At 41.1% G+C, this 23915-nt stretch overlaps 1 protein-coding gene across 3 annotated transcripts in view; it reads right to left on the bottom strand.

Annotated features, from left to right (window-relative positions):
- Positions 1 to 1896: 1896 nt before the first annotated feature.
- Positions 1897 to 23915, bottom strand: part of lasp1 (LIM and SH3 protein 1) — a 35488-nt gene continuing 13469 nt past the window's right edge. Inside the window, exons 3-7 of one of the 3 annotated variants that reach the window (XM_037791734.1) lie at positions 18088 to 18172; positions 11337 to 11444; positions 7031 to 7160; positions 5946 to 6040; positions 1897 to 5545 (exon numbers count right to left, since the gene is read on the bottom strand). In XM_037791734.1, the coding sequence (XP_037647662.1) occupies positions 5366 to 5545; positions 5946 to 6040; positions 7031 to 7160; positions 11337 to 11444; positions 18088 to 18172 (598 nt within the window). In that variant the 3' untranslated portion in view covers positions 1897 to 5365. The remainder of the gene's footprint in view (positions 5546 to 5945; positions 6041 to 7030; positions 7161 to 11336; positions 11445 to 18087; positions 18173 to 23915) is intronic. The other 2 variants (XM_037791735.1, XM_037791736.1) reach the window with 2 other exon arrangements.

Genomic DNA, 23915 nt, shown 5'->3' with positions numbered 1-23915 from the left:
ATATGACTTTTGACCATCATGTCACTAAACTTGTCCAGACCTGCTTTCTCCAATTAAGAAACATTGCAAAAATCAGATGCATCTTGTCCTCCACGGATCTTGAACTATTAATTCACACTTTAATATTCTTCCGTCTAGAGTCTAGACGGGAGAATATTAAAGTCTAGACTCTAGACTATTGTAATTCCCTCTACACCTGCCTCAGTCAATCTGCTTTAAATCGCCTTCAGGTGATTCAAAATGCAGCGGCCAGGTTATTAACCATTACCATTATTGACCTGTTCTGGCATCCCTTCATTGGCTCCCTGTAAATTCAGAATCAACTTTAAGATCTTGCTAATTACATTTAAGGCACTGCATGACCTCGCCCCCAGTTACATTGCTGATCTCCTTGTTCCATACTCGACCTGTCGAACACTTCGATCCTCTAATCTCTGCCTTTTTTCCATCTCCTGCTCAAACTGCAAAACTGTCTTATAGCCCCAAATCTCTGGAATCACTTCCCCCAATCTATTAGAGCTGCTGAATCTCTGGACTGTTTTAAAAACCCATGTCTATAGGCAAGCCTTTCTATAGGCCTCATCCACATGTGTGTTTGTCTGTTTCTCATTGTTTCTGTGTTTCATATTGTAATTTTTCCTTGTTTTCATCATTGTTTGAAGTTTCATTTGTGTGTGAAGCACTTTGTAACGGTGTGTTTTAAAAGGTGCTATATAAATAAAGCTTTACTTATTTACTTACTTACTAATAATGTAGGTGCCTACTCTGGCTTTCACTTGCTGGTCTTCTTCTCATAATGCTCTTCTTCTGAGAAACTCTACAACAAAGCGTGAATATAATGGAGGTACAGCGCCCCTAGTGGCAGGAGGGCGACATCTGCTGGACGTTTCTAGTATTACATACATTAAAGTCAAATAAAATAAAAACAATGAACAGTGTTCAGCCTAGATTTAGATGAAGTGACATTCTTACCACAAATTAAACATGCATATCTCACACAAGACTTGTACTGCATTAGTTTTAACTGGGTGTACCTAATAAACTGGCAACTGAGTGTAAATAAATGCCTCCCTCTTAGCTGTGCCAAGACCAGTTTCACATAATCTCAATCACACCATTTTGACCCAAATTATCTTCAAAGAAAACAATCCCCTGATATTATTCTTTGAATGATGAAGGTCTTGAATGAATTATATAAATACAAGAGGGGAAAAAGAATAATCTTGTGTCAGGAGGCTGAGACAAGGCTCCATGAGAGCTCCAGTCTCCCAGGGCCCCAAAAAAGCCTCACGTTCATGGTCAGTTTTTTTTCTTCTGTAATTTGATTAATTGCAAATTTATCAGATAATTTGCATTATTAAATAAATTCAACATCAACTCAGGAACTCTGGAACAACATATCTACTGAGATTAGGTCTGCTAAATCTATTACTACTTTTAAAACTCTTCTCAAAACTTTTATCTCTGTGTTTATTTCATTGCATTTTATTTATTATTTATCTTTATGTATTTATTTTGTACTTTATTATTGTATTGTTTCTTTTTTCTTGTTGTGAAGCACTTTGTAACGTTAAGAAAAGTGCTATACAAATAAAATGTATTATTATTATTATTATTATTAGTCCTTGTCTTGTAGAGGGCATCTTTTTTAAAGTTTATATTGTGTTCAAATAAATAATAAATAATAAATTTGTCTTTAATCAAATTACCATAAAACTAATCGATAGACAGAAAACTTGTATGCGACATAGTATTAATACAGCACAAGTGCACATGATAGAAACTTGAGGGTGAAAGGGTACATTCAAAATGCAGAGGGCGGGAGGTTGGAAGGAGGTAGAGAGACATTTTTCCCGCTATGCTGCTGCACAACAAAAGACAAAGTACAAACGACAGTCTGAGAAAAAAATGACATTTTATTGAATCTGCAGAATCATAAGTACAATTTGAAGTTCTGTAACAGGGCAACATGAGATGATATCAGGTCCTTAATTCGGAGTATGTATCCAGAATGAGTTTTGAATACACGCGGATGTCAATGTGCATATGGTATCTTTATTTTTTTTTATTTATAAAATGACAAAATTATACAAAAAACAAAACAATTTAAGATGGAATGCACAAAACCGGATCTGAATGCTAAACCCGATTGTGGATTACATGATTTCACTCTTCGAAGTCTACAGTATATAACCAGTATCATAGAAGCAGGGGGATGATTCATCTGAAGCGCAGGAGCCTACAATGAAGGAAAGAGAGGTCTCAGCAGACGGGTGGACAGGATACGAGACAGAAACTGAATGGAAACGGGGGGTTATGATATGAAGTTACGGTTCAGTAGATGAGTGATGCCAGAGCAGAAGAGCGGTATTTGGCGCAAAGAGGTTAACTCCTGACTAATATCCAGGTCAGACAAACAACTTGCCCTGCCTCACAGCCGGGGAGATTGAGAGCATCAGATCGCCGCCCTCTGTCGCCCCCCCCCCCCGCCGCCAGCCTCGCACACTTACATCACCACACGCTCAAATTTGACTTTGCCTTAACAAATCCATCCTGAGCCACACTTACACAACACTGGCCACTTTTTTTTTTTTTCATTTCATCCAGAACAACCAACTGTCAAAATCAACACCCTCAAGACTAAAGAGAGTTTTGGATTGGATGTAATCTGCAAGAGGCTACATGTGTGAGTAGCTTCGTTATTAAATTAAATTTGAGCAAACATCATCATAAGCCAGGAACAGCAATCATTTCACTTCAAGCCAAACCATCAACTCTTCAGTTTACCCAAGAGAAACACAACCGTGAGCTCTAAAACAGCTTTACCCCAGCTAGCATTTGTTTTGCAAATAAACTTGTCCTGTTGAGGTTAATGCAAAACAGGCGTACATACAGGGTGGTCCTTTTGTTTGGCAACCTATAAACCTGTTTGTTGTTTTTTTTCTGATTCAGTGATCAGCACGGTCACAACTCATCAAAATTTTATCAACACCAACTTGAATCAACTTTTAAAAGTCACATTACGTCCCCTCAGCCACATTCACAAAAAATATGAACCACTTTAATCTGAAGGCAAGCCACTTCCCAGAGCACCATGACCTGTAAAAACATTTTCCCTAACTCACCTTTATGATACATATACAATTGTACAATGTCATCTAGCTACATAGTGAGAGCCATGTTTCTTTTAATAAAGCTAACATTTGTTTTGCCCCCTCCCCTTTCCACCCACCCCACCTTAAAAACCGCCCTGATCGCTCACGTCTGTGACCGTCACAGTGCATCACAGGAGAATGAAACAGCAAGAAAAGAGGGGGGGAAGAGGTGTGTATGGTCAGGGGCCGATGAGATTATTATATATACACCACTGAGAAATGGTCAAATATTATTTTTTTTAAATCATATAAGGTCCTCACAGAAATACAGTATCTACTGAAGGGATGATACAGCATTTCTGTGTAGTAGCCAGCAACTTAAATGCTTGATTTTGTGTTTATGAACCAACCTTCTTTAGTGACCACCACCCACCAAATGCTGCTTAATTCTGGCAGATTAACTGGTCGAATATAAAAAGAATAGTTGACAATTTTGCCAGATTAACATAAAAAAAGAAGCTTCCTGTCTTGCATCAGTGCTCAGCCCTGACATACAGGAAACAGGCCTGGGACCAGAGCCTCAAAATAATTACGGGTAATAATTTCTTGTGTATTTTTAATTGTGTAACATGACTCTTTCTTAGAAGCTCCAGAATATTAAACAGCATAAGAGAGATCAACTGATCAAAAACAGGCTTGAACGTGCATTCAGTTGATTTCTCAATCAAGCCGCCAGCGCCGTTCTGACCTCAAACTGCAGGTTGATTAATCCCACAACCGATCTAATACTGCGGCCGCACGCGTCTAGATAAACACTTTTGTCTTGGTTCATAAATTGTTTTGTTGCTGGTTTATTTATTTAATACACAGATTTTTCTTTTTTTTCTTTTTGAAAATAAGCATCTTACAATAACAAGAAAGGCAAAGGAAGAACAGCATGAGAACAACATTTAACCACAGCCAAGGATTCAACAATTTCTCTCACATTAAATGGAAAACAAAGACTGGAATGATCACTCACAAAAAAAACAGTGGAATGAAATTGAAATAAAAAATAAAAAAAAGATTCACAATATAGAGTTGTGCTTGGCCTTCTCTTTTATGAATGAGTTTTCTTGGGTGATTTTATAGCAAAAGGGGGAAGGACTTGACCTGTTCCCATCTCCTTTCTCCAAACAGTTTAACCTTTTATCACCGTAACTTTGTGATTCTCTCAGGACTGAAGGCATTCAGGCTGCAAGAAACAGGAATAAGGGTGTACACACACTATACGTCCACACCGACTGAGCTGATGTGTTCAGTGTGGCTGCAAGAGATGGACCGATAAATGTCCCCTAACTTGTCCCTGATCCCTCCTGTAGAAAGGCAACGACAGGAGGTGCTCTTCAGTTAGGCTACGATTCCAGTTTCACAACGGTGCCCACAATGCAGTGCCGAACACGAGGGTGCCCGCTCGAGCACACAATGGCGAGATGTGTGTCTGTCAATCTATAAATATATTAAAAACCTCTCTGTTAAGACTGAGAACTGGCTGATTGGTGCAACAGCAACAGGGTTAGAGGTTAAAGGAATGTACACAAGTCAAAAATATTCAAGCTTAGTTCTGATAGACTGAGATTCTACACTGTGTTTCCAGTCTGGCCAAGATCACGCTGCAAAATTAAAGAAAGAAAAACAAAACAAGCCTATGAGAATGCCACACCCACCCACACTTCAAACGTATTTTCTCCACAGAATAATGTCTGCAGCTGTGGTGACTGACTCGTGGGGGGAAAAAGGACTTTTTACATTTTTTTTTCTTCCTAATGTTTACATGATGTCGTGCTAGAATTAAGTGCTATAGCTAGGATGGAGCTGTGTGACACGGCATGACCCCTGACATACTGCGATGAACTGCCAGTTTATCTTTTAAGACTTTCATTCCTCCACTTGTGAAAGCACTTGAGAGTGGAGCCAGGTTTGGGGAAAAAGAGGATGGACATCCAAACAGAGACAGACGTCAGCACAGACGGACAGACAGACAGAGAGGCAGGCAGACGGACAGACAGACAAGAGAGAGAAGGACAGACAGACAGGTAGAGGTGGAACAGTGAGAGTAGAGCAGGGATGCAGAACGGGGGGGGTTCAGGGTCTCACAGGACAGATTAAGGAACAAGAGTAAAATCAAGAAGAAAGCGGCGTTAAGATGAAATGGCACTGGGCTTTTCCTTTCCTTCTTTCCCTCCCTTTCTCTACCTCCTCATTTTTCTCTCCCTACTTTTCTCTCCCTCTCACTCATTGACGGCCTCCACGTAGTTGGCGGGCAGCATGCCCTGCTGGCCGGTGCGCTTCACGCGGCCGTACATCCAGCCCTCGTCGATCTGCTGCACGTCTATGATCACGTCTCCGTCCACAAAGGACACCTCGTCCTCGTCGGCAGCAGCGTAGTCGTACACTGCCCTGTACCGCTTCTGTGGACGACAACAAGTAGTTCAGTTAGTTCTTGAAAACAGCTGCCGCGGGTTCGGTCTGCTAGAAAGGAGCAACAGCAGAAATCATCTATGTAAGACTGCGTTTTTTTTATAAAGATTTGTTACACAGTGAGTGCACAACAGCTGTGTGCAATTTGAGACAATCAACACTACCCTGTCGAAATGAACGCACTACACAAGTAAGTACATAGTGTGCACAGTGTACTACATGGAAGTGTACTAGCAGAAGTAGCCGAATTGAAACACACCATAAGAATTCCTTTGGTCGAGGACAGTCCGACTTTACAGCTACTCAGCTAAACATTCCAGCAACTTCTATATACAATAATATAATACAAATTATGAAGTGTCAATCTCTTCAGATTCTTTCAGGACCTACCCCAGCACTGGGAGGCGGAGCGGCAGCCACCGGTTGCACTGGTGCAGGAGTTGGCTCATAGTGGAAGTTCTGAGACGCTGCAGGCGCCTGGAAAGCTGTTGGTAAAACAGAAAGAACAGTGGAGGGCAGATTAATGAGCTGGACATTGTTTTATTGCTGCTCTGTGTTAGACACCAGACTTACTGGGAACTATACTGAGATTCATTGTTTTTGGGGAGTAGAATTAACATTTCAATCCATATAAAGCAAACACGAGTATTTACTCCTGTCTGTATGTCTGTCGGCAGTGACTCTTCGAGAGAGTGAGGAATTCAAAGACATGGCAAGCCAAGACGTGCATCCAATGGCTCTTGAGTTCCTTGTTACACAATCTACTGAACAATGCCTTTCTGTGTTAAAGTGTAAATTAGGCATGTAAAATACAAACAGCAGGAACATTCAAACACTTAGCTGTAACTTTTCCACTGACCTCCAAATGCTTCAAGTAACTTTCTCACATAACATTGTTCACATTTATGACTTCAAAAGTTGCTAATTTTGAGCTTCAGCTAACAATCTTTTGGCTTGAGGGATGTCCATGGATGTCAGATTACACTTTACTAGAATTACTTTCATGATTTTTGTAAATGCAGCAATTTCTGCAGCAATGGAACTACGTATATCTGAATGGATTGAACGCAGAGGAGGAGGAGGGCAGTGAATAAGTTACAACAAAGATCCTTGAGTGGTGTGATGAGGCAACACCCGGCCTGACGAGCTCTTACAGCCTGTGAGACGGAGCCAAGCACAGACAAGCAAACAGCTTCGAGATAAATGTAGATATTTAGTGTACTTTTTCTCAGACAGCCAAAAAATGCCTAATAAAATGATCAGGGTTAAAGTTTTCCCAAAACACAATAGTATTACTTTTATTAAGGTTTATTTTTTATTATTTTTGGGGGGGATTTGGTTAAAACTAAACCTACTATTTTTCTACTAATTGTACTTTTACTCCTACTGCTGCTTCTGTAACTATAAACTGAGAGATCAGTATAATTGTATATAATTATAAGTTGCCAAGCTTGGGTGTGTGCTGGAAGAAATACCTGGGTTAGAAGGAATACCTGGGCTAGAAGGAATACCTGGGCTAGAAGGAATAGCCGGGCTGGTTTTGCTCGGCTGGTGACGACCATCTCCTCCACTCTTACTCTTCTCAAAATCCTCATGGTACCTAATCTGTATGAGACAAACAGTGTACAGTTAAAGACGGCAATTGCGTACATGTTCACACACAGGCGCTTCAAATCTACAGGTGTGGTTCTCTTTCCAGGAAGCCCTCACAGTGTGCAGTTCCTTTTCTATCCACCAGAGGTCTCCCACTCGCTCTCCAGCACCCGTGTGTTTGTGGCCATAGGTGGGGCGCCCTACGTGTGAGCAAAGCCTCAGGAGGAAGCTTGACGCTGAGAGGAAATGACATCTCGGCGGCCGGAAGTAGTGCGAGCTCAGAGTTGCATAGCAACCCTCGCTGACACATCAGGAAGAGCAGGTGAAGTAAAAAAAAAAAAAAAAGGGAAGCAACTAGAAGCTTGAACGCTTGGGGTGAGAATGAGCCAGCAAGAGGAAACGCTGAGAGGAGGAGGAGGAGGAGGACGAGGAGGAGGAGGAGGAGGATGGTCATATGACTGAGCACGGCAAACTTCAATCATGTATATTACTCTCTCAAGTGTTAATTTTCCTCACAGCTTTTTTTTATATCCTAAAGTTATTAACCTGCACGACCAATTTCAGCTCCAAAGAGTTGATGATCAACCTACATCCTCTCCAGCCACTGTGACAAAGGCGGCAACACGAAACTGAAACTGAGTGACTGCTCTATGACTGCACTAAATAACCCCCTCCCCTTATTACCAGGCCGATAACAGACTGACTCACAGTGCCTCGATCAAGATTTACAACCCTGATTCTGTCCTCGCTCACAGCCGCGCTCAAAGAGCCCACTGTGCCGGCGGCGTTAGCGAGGAGTGTGTTCACAGACTGGGTGGGATGACGGAGTGTTTGTGCAAGGACAGCGAAGCGAGTGACTGAGAGAACAGAGTGACTGTTCTCGAGTGCAATATGCTAAGTGAGAGTGTGTGAGAGAGATTATTTTGGTTTGTTTTGAAGGAGCAGGTCGAACAGATGGTGTGTGTGTGTGTAAAAACAGGAAGTGCTGCTGAACTACAACCCCCATACTACTGTACTTCTCAATCTTTGCTGCTTGACAAGAGAAAGGTGACAGGAAACGGAAGACCTAGAGTGAAGAGTCATGACAAAGCAAAAACAAAAAAAGACCAATACTAAGAATAAGAATGACAGACACATCAGGACAAACATTCTGGGAAGAGTAAGTGCTTCTTAGGGGACTTCCACAAGCCATAGTCCGTTTGGTTAGATTGATACTTTTGGTTTGTTTTCTATCTAGTCTGGTTTGGTTGGACAGTGCACAAATTGAAGTGGACCGAATAAAAAAAAATAAGATGCTGAGGGGCGTGTACGAAGGAGCAAATTTATCTTTTTCATCTCCAGAGCTGCCGCTTCAATACAGGGAATCGCAGACTTTGATATATTGCTGTCAAAGTTTTTTCACTTTGACTCTACACTGATCGACTGCGTACGAATCCCTTCTCCTCCAGTTTATGATTTTATAAATGTCACTATTTTTACAGACTTTATTTAACACATTCTGTGTGTTCTCTTCAGCCCAGATGTCAAGCAAACATCTGACTTCTGCAGAAGTCCAGGTCAGTCCTCTCGCACTCATGGTAACCTGTCGTTTACCTGTGTCCATCTCAACAAATGACCGCACAGGCAGCCTGCGTTTTGGTTCAGCTTGGAAACGGTCCAAAACCACCTCTAGGAAGCGATCTCGGTCCGGTTGTTGTCTGCACCAGAGAACGATTACTGCGTTCACAAAACGAACGCCGAAACGAACGCCGAAACGAACCGCAGCTGAGTTCGATTAAAGCGGACTAAATGTTGGCTTGTGAAAGCTAGGGATGCACCAAACCGGATCGGATATCGGGCCGATACTGACTCAAATAGCTGGATCGGATATTGGTGACAATGCGGACGATTAAATTAAATTCTACGTTTATATACTATATACATTATATACTGGAATTTTAACTCCTGTTTAAGTTTTGATGATTTTTTTGCCAAGTTGCTGGTGTATGATCTATTACTTTAATAATAAATAACAATTCAGTAAATGTTTATCTATGTATTTATTAGTTACAATTTTTTTTTACAAAGTTAGGATAGCGATGATTAAGTCAGGCCTGATGTTGCCTTACACAGAAAAGAATGATCTGAATCACCTCCACACAGTGAGGCATACAGCTTATTAATTAAACACTGGTATTGGATCGGTACTCAGTATCTGCCGATACCCAAAGCCCAGGTATCGGGACTGAAAAAGTTGGATCGGTGCATCCCTAGTGAAAGCGCCCTTAGTGTTCAGGGAAGCGAACAGAAGGAGAGAAGATGTAGCATTCATCTGGGGTGGTTCCCTTATGTTTGGCTGTGAATGACGCACTAACTGCAAGCAGATGTTTTATCAGTTTTGACTGAAAAACACTTCCGGATGCGCCCGAATCCATCCCGCCATTCTTATCTTGATGTGGTTTGTGTGTGCTCGCCCATAAATACATGTGATACATGTGCGTCTTGCAAATTTCCTTGATCTTAGACATCTTTAACCAGATGAAAGCAGTGATTACCCATCACCCTCCACACTAATTATGTCATTAGCAAGGCCAGTGCCGAGCTGGTTGTTTGTACATGTGACATGTGCTTTGTATCCGAGTGTGTTTCACGTGGAAACAAAAGGCCTTTACAGTCGACTTAAGTAGTCCAAGGAAACCAAGTAAACACTGCATGCCTTTCTTCATCACTGTTCTGTATTTACAGAGAAATGGCAAATCAATAATGGGAGCTGAGGGAGAAAGGAGAGGGGAGTGGAGGAGAATCGTCCATGTGGAGAGTGATTCGAGGAGAATTCCATTACTATAAACTAGGAGCGCTGTGAGCGGAGGAAGCCTGACATTTACTGAAGTCAGTGACTAAGTGGGAGGATAAAGATACTTAAAAAAACAACATGCAAAATATGATAAAACTTGAGATCTGATCTGGTGAAGCTCTCTGAGGCCTGAGATGAAGACTCAGCAGCCAAACGATCAAACGTCTGATGGTTTCCACTGGCGAATTTTAGGAAGTCTTCATAACAGAGCTAACATAAGTGTTATGTAAAGTCTTTAACAATGCACCAGATACGCATGACCTGCCTAAAGTTAGCCTGAAGCTGTGATATCAGCAAGGACCCTTTCTACTCGATGTGTTGTGGCTTGTTCTACGTGGGATTTTTATATATATATATATATATATATATATATATATATAAATGACTATATCGCCGAAATTAAGTTCAAATATTAGTTGTCATTTTTTTTTAAGCCGGCAGCATGAATCTCTCCTGGTGTGTGTGGCGTATGAGCATGGATGTGCATATCGGGCGTGTGTTTTTGTGTCTGGAGGGAAGCAGTGAACAGGAAAAGAGCCTGGAGAGAGTGAGAGTGAAAGAGGTCAGAAACGGTGATGGAAGATGCCAGAGTAGCCCCCATGTTGTTTTGCGGTACGTGTATATACTCAGCATTATGGTAAGAGCATGTTAGAACTGGCTTCAATATAAAAGCGACCAAGAACTGGCTTCAAAATATAAGTGATCTTCCGGTGAGTGAGATAGGTAATTTCACATAAATTCAATAAGTCAGTCAGTCCGTCAATAATAAAGAAATAAAACAAAATAAATAAATATGAAATAAAATTAATAATTAAAAAAACTATCGCCTGTAAACTGTATTTTGAAGAAAAATTGAATTTCAATTACGTGAATAATTAGTCAGACTTAATAAGAATACATTTCCAAAGACCAATCTGACTTCAATATGGCAGTACACCACCTCAGATTAGTTTGCTAGAATGATCATGCTGGTATGATCATACGCATCAAAGGGTTAAGTCAAACAGTAAAAATATTGAGATATATATTGTATAATGCCATATATCCTAAAAATATCAAGATATTATTTAGAAAGCATATCACCCAGCCCTACTTTCTAGTGTACTTATATATATATATAGACCAATTATCCTCAGAGCAAATTGTCAGTTCAATATTGGCAAAGAGATTTCAGTGATATAAAGAAACTAAGGTTCTCAGGAGAGGATACAACACTAGCAGAGCTCTAAATATAAAGTCTGTGTCTGAAAACTGAAAACAAATTAGGAGCTCTTCTGTTAGTATTCAGAGCAATAAATAAAACAGGTGGAGTGAGGGCTTATTGTCTTGGTGACAGTGTTGCTGCTGACACTTACATTGCTGATTTGGTCCTGCGTTTTCTTAATTCTCTGCATCTCTGGCGTGTCTGCGACCGCACTGAAACCTTTCCCTTTATTCTTCTCAAACTCCTCCTTGTAGCAAACCTGCAGAACAAACAGGATTCATGTTAGGAACAAAATGAAGGGTTAAAAACATGCAAGGCAAACAAATATGTGACACATTTTTGGCTGAAATGAAAATGCACAGCCAGTTTCAATGCGTTTGTGTGAGTCAACAAGGAAAATCCAACAAATGCCGCGCAAATGATTATTTATAGATGCTCTGACCTAGATTCTTTCAACAAATAGAGATTAAAGAAAAAAAATTGCATAAGACGACTGATGTGTCTTGATATTTTTCTGCCTGTTTGAAATGAATTTATTATTTATGTAACGCTCTTTACCTATGGTATCTGTGGTAGCAGAGTCTAATTTATAAGTACTTGACAAATGGATCAACCCTGAGCTTTAATTTGGACTAATAAAGGCTTTTATTGGCCTAATAAAATATCTTTACAGCAGCGAGGAAAATGGTTTCACTCTTGACTTTATTACAGCTTAACACTGTTAGATGAAAATGCTTAAGTATCACCTCTAGTCATTATGTTAGTATTTTCTTAACTGAGGATTGACAAACATTTTTAAGCCCATACTTCAATAAAAATATGCATGTGCAAATATAAAAAATATCACCTTTTCATTATTTTTAGTTAGTGAAATTTCTCAGTGTAAAGCAGAAGTTTGATGATAATACTACAAAATAAGTAGTGACCTTATAATCCCCATTTTCTTCAAAGAACAGTTTTATTAATGTGCATAAATTATGACTGATGTGAGCATTAGCAGTATGTCTGTGTGTGTTATGAGGGCAAGCAAAGCAAGGTTGGCCCTACCTACACATATTGCCTAGTCTTTTGTGGTGACGTTCACTTCCTGTTTGCTGAGGAGTGAAGGCCTTACATACAAGACGTGGTGGCAACCATATATGGTCATAATGAGAGGTAGTGAGTGACAAACAGTGTGTGTGTGTGTGTTTTTCCAAACTTCCCACCCTATCCTGACCCTGAGGGCAGAGGAGGAAACGTCCAGCCCATGCAGCGTCAGATGAGTATCAGAAATTACAATGCATGGAGGCTGGAGCTCTCCCTCACTGCAGCTATTCTAATCTCTATAAACAGATTCTGTGTTCATACTGTATGTAGAATCTGTAGGCAATGACGGGACAAGATTTTGGCATTGAAACGTTCTGGTTTCCGTTTGTAGTCTGAGTAGTTTTGACCAATCACCATTGACTATATATGAAATGGACCAGAAGTGACTTGTGAGGGTGGAGCTAAGTTTACAACCAAACGCTGAATAAGACATGTTATAACAAATGTTATAACAAATGTTATAATAAACTTTCATGAACTGAAAACACACTGTGAAAGTGTTAAAAGTTCTAAGATGAAAACACGGACAACTCCCCGACCGCACAACGCCGTGGTAGCGACCTGTCAATCACAAGGTAGCCACGCCCTAAAGCATCCCCTGCTTTATGGTCTATCTGACTCTAAATGGGACCATAATTTACTAAATGAACATCATGCTGTATTGAAGAAGACTTGAAACTAGCGATTGAGACCATAAACTCATGTTTACAATGTTTACTGAGGTAATAAATCAATTGAGAAGTAGGCTCATTTTCTCATAGACTTCTATACAATCAGACTTCTTTTTGCAACCAGAGGAGTCGCCCCCTGCTGGCTATTAGAAACAATGCAAGTTTAAGGCACTTCAGCATTGGCTTCACTTTTTAGACCTGGAGGTAGTCCACTGGTTTGAATGCAGGTAAACAGTCCGTGTGGAGAGCAAAACAAGCAGAACGCATTGGCCGAAATGCAATCTCTGAACCCACTGGCTATCGTCTGATGATGATTTTGCTTTTTCTTGATTTAAAATTAGCTTGTAAACTGGCTACTTGTGAATCTGGTGTGTGTCAATCTGGTCGTACACGTCGTCTCCCAACTCCAGCTCCAGCCTCGCATATCAAGTTGCTTATCGGACTATAAACAATGAGCAGTTCATGGAAAAGGAAGTCTTGACCCGGATGTCTGCTGGAACCCCAGAAATATTGCCTCTTGCCCCCAGGGGCTTATCCGTCGTCAGACAGATAGCCGATGGGTTCCAAGACTGACGGTAGTCAAACCCACAACCACACCAATTTACACACCTGTAAGAGGAAGTCAGATACATGTTTCATTTTTAAAGAAACAGCTTCACATTCTGGCTCTTCTCCATCTGATCCCCTCAGCACGTGCCGTGACATTTCAACAATGACAAATCACTTGATTCCACCTCCCTACACCAACTAAACCCTTACTCCTGCCTCCATGGTGACTGCACCAATCTCCTGCACTCCTCCAAGACTGGAGCCTGCCTGCACAGTGCATTACCAGGAAACAAAGCTCCATCCTTCCATGCTCCCCTCCAACCGACCAACGACCACATTATGTCTGACACTGCTGAACAGAGTGCTGACCAATCCTCCCCTCATCTCTATGCCTTTTGATGACATGACATGGCTGTGATTCACAGATGATGTGTGTGTGTGTGTGTGATACGTCCATATGTGCCGTCACCCCTGGCGTGACGTCCACCGAGAAACTGGAGGAAACTATGGCCGATCCTCATTCCACGGGAAATTATACACGGCTCTCAAGCCTGCGCACAAAGATAAGTCACGAAGAAGATTAATGTGGCCTCGACCCAATCTTTGTCCTTCACTCTTGCTCCGCTCCCATCAGTCAACGTATGATCCTCTGCCTATTTCGATTTCTCAGTCTATCTCCTTTGTCTTTTTGAGGTCTATGCAACATCTTCCTCTCCTCCAATCATGCCTCCGCTTTCTTTCCCCACCCACCTTCTCTCTCTGTGCTCCTTTTTCATTCATTCATATTTTACTGCCTCTACAGAGAGTCGTCCCATAGAGCTGGAGCTCTTCCTCATTAGAATCTTTCTCTGTGCTTCTATTTGCATTCCTCTAGCTTTCCTTCCTTTGGGGATTTACTTTTATCTCTTCCTCTTTCACCCTGCACTCCTCCCTCTCTCTCTGTATTGGTGCCTTCCTGTCTCTTCCTTTTTTTGCCTCGCTCATGTGCGCCTCATTGCTCGCTCTCTCTCCTCCTCCCCAATTCCTTCTCTACAGTTTCTTTATCTCTCTCTCTTTCTCTTTCTCTTTCTCCGTCTTGTTTCTTTCTGTTCCCCCCCCCCCGTCTTGTAATGAGGTGTGACAAACCTCTACCCTGCTACCATAGCAATAGGGTTCCCGTAGCAACGCAGCGGCGGTGTTGGTAAGGGGTTAGATGGCCATAGTTCTCCACAAGCACCTTCAACTTCCTTACACTGACACAAACACACTCACAAAGAGTACAGAAAATAATACTGTAGACCACAAGCATCATAATGCAAGACGCTTATTTCATGTCTTCTTAACATGTCTACATTAAAGGGCGGATCCAACTGCATTTCGACGTAGGTTTCCAAGTAAGCTAATCAACAAGGTTGTGAATAATGTGAACGCTAGCACTAGCTGAGTCAAAGTTAGTTGTTTAAGTGAGGTTTTATGTATAAACCTGTATTCTGCGAGGTAAAAGTACTGCTTTTCTGGATGGAGTCTGGTGGCTTTGAAGAGAGCGATATAACGGCTTCAGTTCCCCGTTGGAAAGGGCTGTCTTACGGCGAGGTAAAGCGGCTACTGATGGGAGCAGCAGAAAAACATATTTTAGCCACCTAAAAAAAAAAAATCGACATCAGTTTAAGTGTACACGATATTTAGAAAATAGAATAAGGATGTATATATACTGGACATGTAGCAGTGTCAACAGGCAGAAACCTACGTCAGGTCAAGTGGGAAAAGGATTTTAGAAGGGCTTGGGAAAATGGCATGACGCAAAAACCCACATAATTTAACCAAAATATGACTGTTCGGATTTGAATACATCCACTGGGAAGCTACAGAATAATATAAAAACCTAAAAAACATATAATAATAATGGACCCGCCCTTTAACTATGCATGTATGTGAGTGAATAGTGGGCATTATATTCAGTTTTTATTTTTTAATTATTGGAATTTATTTTAAAATCAAAGACAAGTGAAGTGTGAACAAGTAGGATTCAATTTAAAAATTCCAGTTGAAGCTCAAATATTCTGTAGTTTAACAGGAATTTCTTTAAGACCTTTTCTTTAAGGGAGTTCTTTAAGCACAGTCAGCTATTTATTTTTCAGTTTCTGCACCCAAAAGCACATTTGAGCTGTCCTTGTCAAGAGAGGACTCTTGTTTACTTTAAACTGTGTTCTCTTTCTGAAGGGAACTTTTCATCATGAATCATTTCAGACTAATCCACTTCTGTTAAAAGCTTTGGGTATTTTTTTTTTGTGAAATCAAAATGTCCTGTCCACTATGACAACTCTGCGATAGAGAAGAGAAAGAATGCTCATCATTATTCGTGATAACAAAAATCTGTCACCATCACATACAAACATCTTTTGTGTACTCATAATCTCATTCTTAATATGATAAACCATTAGTACAATGACTGTCTCGTGGTGTATGGTTGTGTGTTTGTGGGGGTCTGTTAGGATGCACAATCCATGTAGAAAAACACCATCTGTCTCTCAATCCCTCAGTTTCCCCCTCCCCACATAACCACTGACCCCACCCCAATACTCTCACATATACACACACACACACACACACACACACACCCCGGTCTCATCTGTAGTGTTTGACACTGACACCCGGATAAGACGAGGGATGTGCTTTCTTTGATAAGCCCTGCCTCCTCTCTGGACAACACTCTCCTCCGCTACATTCTGAGAAAACAAGCCTCTCCTTCAGCTTTTCCCTCTGGATCCTTCCACCGTCCAGATTAATATATCAGTCCCTCCAGCATCTTGCAGAGTCCTTTGTGATTAATGAGGCTCAAAATGACTGAATTTGAAGGGGATTTTCCACTGAATTGTGCTAAAACTTGCATTTAACGGCTTCATGTGGCTTCCAAGGGCTTTTCTGTGGTTACTTTAGTGATCACATTGATAGACAAGTTCCTAGAATACCAAGGAACATGCTCTAGACATCTTTACATGAATAAGAGAAGTGAAACCTCACATGACAGCCTTCAGGGTTGTCGACTGTCTGCCACCATATATAATAACATTTTATAGCCAGTTTATGTGATTTGTTATGCTTTCTTTACCTACACGCATCCTATGTGAGAAAAGTCCGTTGATGAGCACAAATCTCTCTGACTTATCAGAGCCATCTTTATCAAGGCAATAACACATGACCCAGTTCAGATGGATATTTTGGTCTGATGAGGTTTTTTTTATATCATAGAATATATTTGGGTCTTGGTTATTTTAGCTTCTGGAGGAAGAGCCGTAGTAGTTAGTAACAGTAGTAGTTTTCTGTGGTTACAAATCAGACTGGGGAGCTAAGATTGGGGGCTATCTGAAGAAAAATAGGTGCAGAGATAATTTGTGAGGATCTAAGATCAGTACACTGAGGTGGCCCTGCCAAATGTACAGCAAAAAAGATGTTTCCATACTGGGACACAGCAAACATAGTATGGTATAAACACAATTTATTAGGCTATAATCCAGTTTGCAACCATCATAAAAAAAGCATACAAATGCCATACCACATTAACACTGCTGAGAGCAGCAATGTGAAACAAGGCTGTAAATGTACTGGTTAAGCCAGGATTATAACAAAATATTTGGCTTATTTGAGTATGTATGTGTGTATTTGGGTGAGTGAAAAAGCAAAGCCCGCCGTAAAATGTAACCAATCAATCACAGACAGTCTGATAGAGGACCAACACCACGTTCTGTGGACACATCTACCTACTTCTGATGAACACACCCTTGTCTAAACAACGACAAGGACGTACATCTGTGATTTTCAGGAAATTCAGTTTCCGCAAATCGGTTCAAATGTGGTCAAGCTTGGTTACAACTGAAAACATACTATTTCTTCAGACTAACCTGTTTCTTAATAGGCTAAAGAAAATGACAATAGAAAACTTAAAAGCCAGATTCTGACAGTTTTTTTAAACTAAAAGGGTAAATGGGCTTATAACTACAGTTAAGGACATTTATGCTGCAATGCTTTCTTACGTAACAGCATTCTTTGTTCAACTGGCGATAAAAGGAAATGGAAATGTTGCAAAATAGATTTAAGCAAGATCCTATTTGATATTTCCAAACTGCATAATATGATTTAACGGGTGCTAGTATTCCAGATTTAACATTAAAAAGACTGCACCAATAATAGGGGAAGCTGCCTCTTCTTCGGTAACTGAACCAGCATTCTTCCGTTAGGATGTTATGATGAGCAATCCTATGGATCACACTATTACATGATCATGGACCTTCCAGCTCTCTCTTCAAGTCTCTTACTTGTCCATTGTGAATCAATTTCATGCTTGACTTCTCAGGTGTGTCTTCAAGATGTGCGCACACAGCTATCTTAAATGTACAAACTTGATTTAGACTCTGAAAGTTGGCTTTGTGAAAGTACTTACTGTACTCCAAGATCAATTTTTAGGATTAATTCAAGTCAGGCTCTTCAAATTAAGCACGTCTTTTCTATTGCCTCCCATGTGGAACAATGCCAAAATGTGAACAAACTGTGTGTTTCAAAGCTGAAATATGGTTGAACCATGAATCCTATGAGTAGCTATTAGCAGAGAGAGAGAGTTACCTGGCTCTGCATCTTGCTTTGCTGTTTGAGTCGGAGGTTCTCTGGAGTGTCAGCCACCGAGGTGAAAGCTGTCTTGGGGTAGTGTCTGTAAAATAAACAAACAAAACAGCAAAGACTGTCAGTACACAGTAAACACAACACAGGCAGATGCCAGCTTTTACTCAGGCTCCCACTGTGACGCTCACGTCTAGACTCTAAGAGAAAAAAACAGCATAACTCAAGCAGTGTGCAGTCTGTAGCCCCACAGTGGGGGCATTTGTTATTCAAGGTGGTCCTGAGGTTGAGTTAGGAGCCCCTGTAGACAAAAAGCATGTCAGTATAACATACAATGCTCAGTCAGTGGCAGCCAAGGTAGTCTGGAAAAGAGGAAGTGCAGGCAGGGACTGTGTGGGGGGATGAGAGCCCAAAAGGTTGCAGAGTTTTGGAGGCGAGCCATAGCAGGTGTGGAAAAAGCTTTCCATGCTTACAAAACACACACTTATGCGCATACACACACAGGCACAGCCCTATGGGGGATGACAGGAAGAGAAACAGCACGCAACAGACACAGCAACAGGGTCAAAGAGACAGTGGGTGAGTGTGAATGATGTCATGGGCAGCCCCTTTCAGCAGAGCGTGAAGGCGAGTCTCTTTTCTGAATGGATTCTGGGAATTTTCTTGACAAGTCACAGACCCATAACCACCACCCAACCTCCTGGAGAAAAAAAATACTCTGCCTGAAAGAAATATAACAAACATAAATATACACAAGTAAGCAGAAACATGCAACGCGCCAAGCATCCTTCCAAAATCCAGTTATCGCATGCTTACTTATTGATTGCCTAAACCGCTGTCAATGGCTTTGTGTGTGTGAGGCATAAGTCAGTGTTTTTATACACTGGAGGCTTCTGTGCACAAGTAGCCTTCAGGTCCACAAATAATGGTGCCTGCCAGTTCAGTGTGATCCTTAAGGCAGCAAAAACACATGGCTTAGATCCAGTGAGGAGAGGAAGAGCCCTTACAGCTTATCTAACAGCTCATATGGACTGCAGTTCCCAGCATGCCTCAGGGCGCCGGGCGACCTCAAAAATCTCCAACTACTATCCGTGCCTCTGGGTAACCCATTTAGGCAATATGTTTACCGTTTCCTTGACAACATGGTAAACAATGGAATTAGTGTTCGTCCCGATGCGATTATGGGATGTAAAAAAACTTTAACAAAAGGATTGTGGTCGGTGTATTTTACATACAAGTACTGTTAAAAAAAGATATAGGAGCCACTTTAAAGAAACTAACCAAAAGTAATTTCAAAGAGTGGGAAGTGGAACATGAATGTAGTTGGAGAAGTTGATTGAAGTTCAAGCTCTGTGATATACAACAAACTCAGGCTCTTGATCCCTGCTTTCACACACACACACACACACATGCAGGTCTGTGCACGCTCACACCAGGCTTTTACAACTGCTCGCGCTCATTTTCCTGAAAAGGAAGCTATCAACATTCAGATGAGGTGGTTTTGCTACGTGAACCAGCCGAGGCCGGGCGGCACGAACAAGCTGATCAAATGCAGATGAAGCTACTCTTTTATTGTTGTGAGATATCTAACCACAGAAATAAAAAGGTTTTTCCTACTCAAACACACCACTCTGTCTTTTTCATTTGTTCGTCACATAAAGTGCAAATCTCCTAACTATATGTTATGTCTTAAATGAAGAGGCAAAAACATTAGCGAGAAGCTATAGTTAAGCTGCCTAGACCACAATCACTAGTGTCTAATCTTTCATACATCCTTTGTTTTTCAACCATCCCTGATCCAAGCTGTTCTGCAATCACCTGCCACAATCTATCTTTAAATTCCACATCTCTGTATGCTTTTATTTATATATATCATAAAGTGCTTTGTGCTGGGAGATGAAGTGAATGTTTATCATGTCATTTTGGATGATGACGTTTGCACGGACGGTGGCTCTGAGTGGTCAAACAACCCTCTTTTGCCTTTTGACGGATGTGAAAAAACGCAGAAAATCAAACTTAAGAAAACTTTAAAGAGGACAAAAGTCGGTGTGTAAACGTGACAGACATTTATTTATAAACGTGCAACAATTTCAGACGAAAAACTTCAAGCCTCAAGGCTGAAACAAGGCTATATGGCTAAAAAAATCTACATTTCTTGACACTACAAGTGTCAAGAAACTATTTATCTTTATGTTTTTCAGGTTTAGGCAGGGCTCTCTCCTAACGCTCTCAATTTCCATTCCACAATAAGGTCTCAAGAACACACCCTTCATAGCTGTAAGGCAAATAAATACTGACTGGTAGACAGCTTTTTAAGGACATAGCTGTATCTGTATGGAGGCAAATTCCAGCAGTGCATCTGTATTTTTGGGGGCTGTCCCTTGATCAAAGCTAGGTGGCTAATAATAAATGTTCATTTTTTTTTCTCTGGAGTTGGGCGTGTCTGGTTTGTGGTTGAACACACTTCCTCTCCCAGAGCATCACTGTGTTTGAAAGCCCCTGCTTGTCTGAAGCAGACGGGTGTGTGTTGAAGCCACACACCCTCACAACCAGCATCTGTGTTAACAGTGTTCCTGTCATCTTCAATGCCTCTTTAGAAACCGTCGTTGCACGTACGGGTCAGTAAATTGCTACACAAACATACAACCGGGTTGAAGCTATAAGCCTAGTGACTCAGTGGGATCCTGTAATGTGTGTGTGTGTGCAACCACGCTAGCGTTTTCGTGTCTGTTTGAGGCTATGAGTGACTCAAAAGAACACTCATCTATCTGTCAGGTTGTATAACGAGGTAATAAGTCGCAGACGGGAGTGGGTGACACATGCACAAACTCAGTTAGCCCTGTGAACGCTAAAGAGGGAGTGATCAAAATGGAGGTGGGGAGGTAGTGCTGGGGTGGAGGAGTGAGGGTATGTGTTATAACGCACACACACACACACACACACGCGCACACACAGACACACAGACACACACACAAACCGCCTACTGTGCAGGAGGAGAGGCCTGTTTGCATAGTGGAACCAGGAGATGTTGTGGCCGGCTTGACCCTGTGAGACCTGGAAAGGTTGTAATGCATCATTCAGCAGCAACATTTCATCTACATGTCAAATCTGGACAGAAGTCTCATCAAAAACACACATCAGAGTAGAGGGGCTGGAGTTAGTAGAGGCAGATGATGATGAAGGAGAGCTAGAAAGCAACAGGCAGAGGTGTCTGCTGCACAGTGACAGGAAGAAACCATTATACAACGAAGCTCATGTATCTTTCAACGAGAGCCCTTTCCCAGACTAAAACATGGGGCAGAACAACCCAGGAAGCAGCGTCATGCCACAAAAGCTGTGTTTCCATTCAATTGTGGAGCTAATTTTAAGCAAACTTTTGAAATGTTGCAAAAATAGAAATGCCAACAGCGCAAACAGCTGATCAGTCATGTGTGTTAAATCTGGCTATGTCAGAGTTTATTTAGCAGAGGTATTTCCATAACCCATTTATAACATCAACTCTTTTTCGCTTAAGGCAAAAACCACCTCAATCAAGCGTAAAAACTTTGAGGGAGTTTTATTGAATTTTGCCGTTTCCATACAGCTTTTCTAATGCCATACTTAAAAATGCGAATATAAATATGTGAATGGAAACACGGCTATTGTGACAGGGGTTTTAATTTTGAGTGGTTATTTATCAACAACATATCAATGAATGATTCACGATAGTGTTAAATGGAAGAAAACTGTCAGGAACACTAAATCAAGACATTTGTGACACGTTTTAATAACACCACATTGATGTTCAAATTCATTTCTGGACCATCAGCCATTAAGGCGGCGACCCACCAGTGGCTCCCACAGTCTCCTGAGGAAATGAAGAATTTTTATGTCCACTTATCTGCCATCCTAAATCTCCCACAATCCCCCCTGTGACTCTCCAGTATCTAATCAGGGATGGGATTCTCAGGGAAGAGGTGGGTGGGAAGACAGTGAAAACAAACAACGCCTATATCAATTACTGAGGACAAATATAGAGGAGTAATGATAAAGTAGTTATCCCACAGAATAATGACAGAGAACATAGCCTGAATTCCTTTCCTGAAGCGGGAGGCTCATCCGCTGATGATGTTTACTCGAACAAGGCTTGTTTTAAACAAACGGAAAGAGGCATAATAAACAGGCTGTGAGGGGCCTTGCTCCTGCTGGCGCGGGGAGCGGAGGGAACATCAGAGGAAAGGAAAGGGAAAAGAAGTAGCCACTTTAGTCTAAAACGAAGGTGACAGTAGGATGACACCTGCTGTAGGGGCTTAACACCTTAAACCACATGTGAAAGAGATTTTAGTGTCTCATTTTACAGCTAAAAAGTACACTACAAGATGTTTCTGAAAACATTTGAGGCGAGAAATAGGCATTACAGTAACAGAATATTGATTCATATTTGATCAGCCCTGCCTAGATTGACCATTTAATCAGAGTTGGCGAGTGATTGACAGCTGCTCAGAGACGGCAGTCTCCAGCTTGACTCTGATTGGTTGTTTTCCTCCGGTCTGTGAAATCTTGCAGGAACATGATTTTTTTTTCAGATTACTTGTCTCATGCACTACTGTCAGGATATTCCTTGCCAAAATGTAACACGTTTGGAGCATTATTTAGCCTCCTTCGCGACAAGCTAGTATGACATGGTTGGTAACAATGGATTCCTTAGGGTCTCTGGTTTCATATGCCCTGAGCCCGCAACAACCTAAAAATCACAAGTTGTGTTAATGCATTAAAGAAATTGATGGCATTAAAATGAATTTGCATTAATGTGTTATTATCGCGTTAACTTTGACAGCCCTAGTTATCATCTTACATAAGGTTATAGTTAGGCCTGCACACAGGTGTTTGCACTTATTATGACTAATCAAGGTGAGGCTGGGTCACGGTGACACTGTGTCACTGTGGTCTAGGTCCCCCATACAATCAAATGAATCATAAAAGGTGTTTTCCTGACGTCACAGGGGTACAAAAGCCAACAGGAGAGTCAGGGAGATCTCAATTAAATACAGCCAAAACAAGTGAAAACACCTGTGACAGAATAATAACAGGAGGCAATTTTGACATGTCAAAGTAGAAAAAGCACAGGTGTAAATAATAAAAGTAATGAGGGCTGAATTCCATTTAGCTGATTCAGTTTCCTTGTATTGTTCATGCTGCCTCACTGTCACGGCTTCCTGGGACACTTGAATGGAACAGAGCTCTCATTAATGTTATTAATAACATCTGTGCTTTTCCTACTATGAAACTCTGTAAAAAAAAAAAACAGGCCTATTGCATGTTTTTTAAGCTTACATGTGAAGACAGATGCACACATTCACCTGTGAGCTGCTGCTCCAAAAACAGATCAGCTCATTTGGTTAACCTGGAGTAGTATATTTGCATGTATGTCGCTATCCGATCGGGCGAGTAATCTTTTTTCTTTCCCGTTTCATTTTCCCCGATTAAAATGCAACCTTTCACGGAGTTGGAAACGTTTCAACTTGGGAGAAAAATGTACAATTATCCTGAGTGGGTGTAATGAATATAAAGAGCCAGGAGAAAAAAAAGAAGTAAGGGAAAGTTAGGGAAACTGCTGGAGTCCCTGTAAGTTTTCAAATCAGTCACACCCTGTCAGTGCTTGTTGCTAGCTAGCTGCAAACCCCTGTACTTTCTGATGAGGGACATTTTAATGGCTGTTTGTCGCTAATAAATGCAGACAACAAAAAATACTTTAGTCGCCAAATTTAGGACTAAATTATGCTTTGTATTCAATCTGAATGCATCTTTGCAAAAAATAAATCTAGGTCCAGAGATATGGACAACAAATGTTATAT

Source organism: Sebastes umbrosus, chromosome 14 (genome assembly GCF_015220745.1).
Source record: "Sebastes umbrosus isolate fSebUmb1 chromosome 14, fSebUmb1.pri, whole genome shotgun sequence".
Taxonomy (NCBI): Eukaryota; Metazoa; Chordata; class Actinopteri; order Perciformes; family Sebastidae; genus Sebastes; species Sebastes umbrosus.
This window is presented reverse-complemented; position numbering and strand designations above follow the sequence as displayed.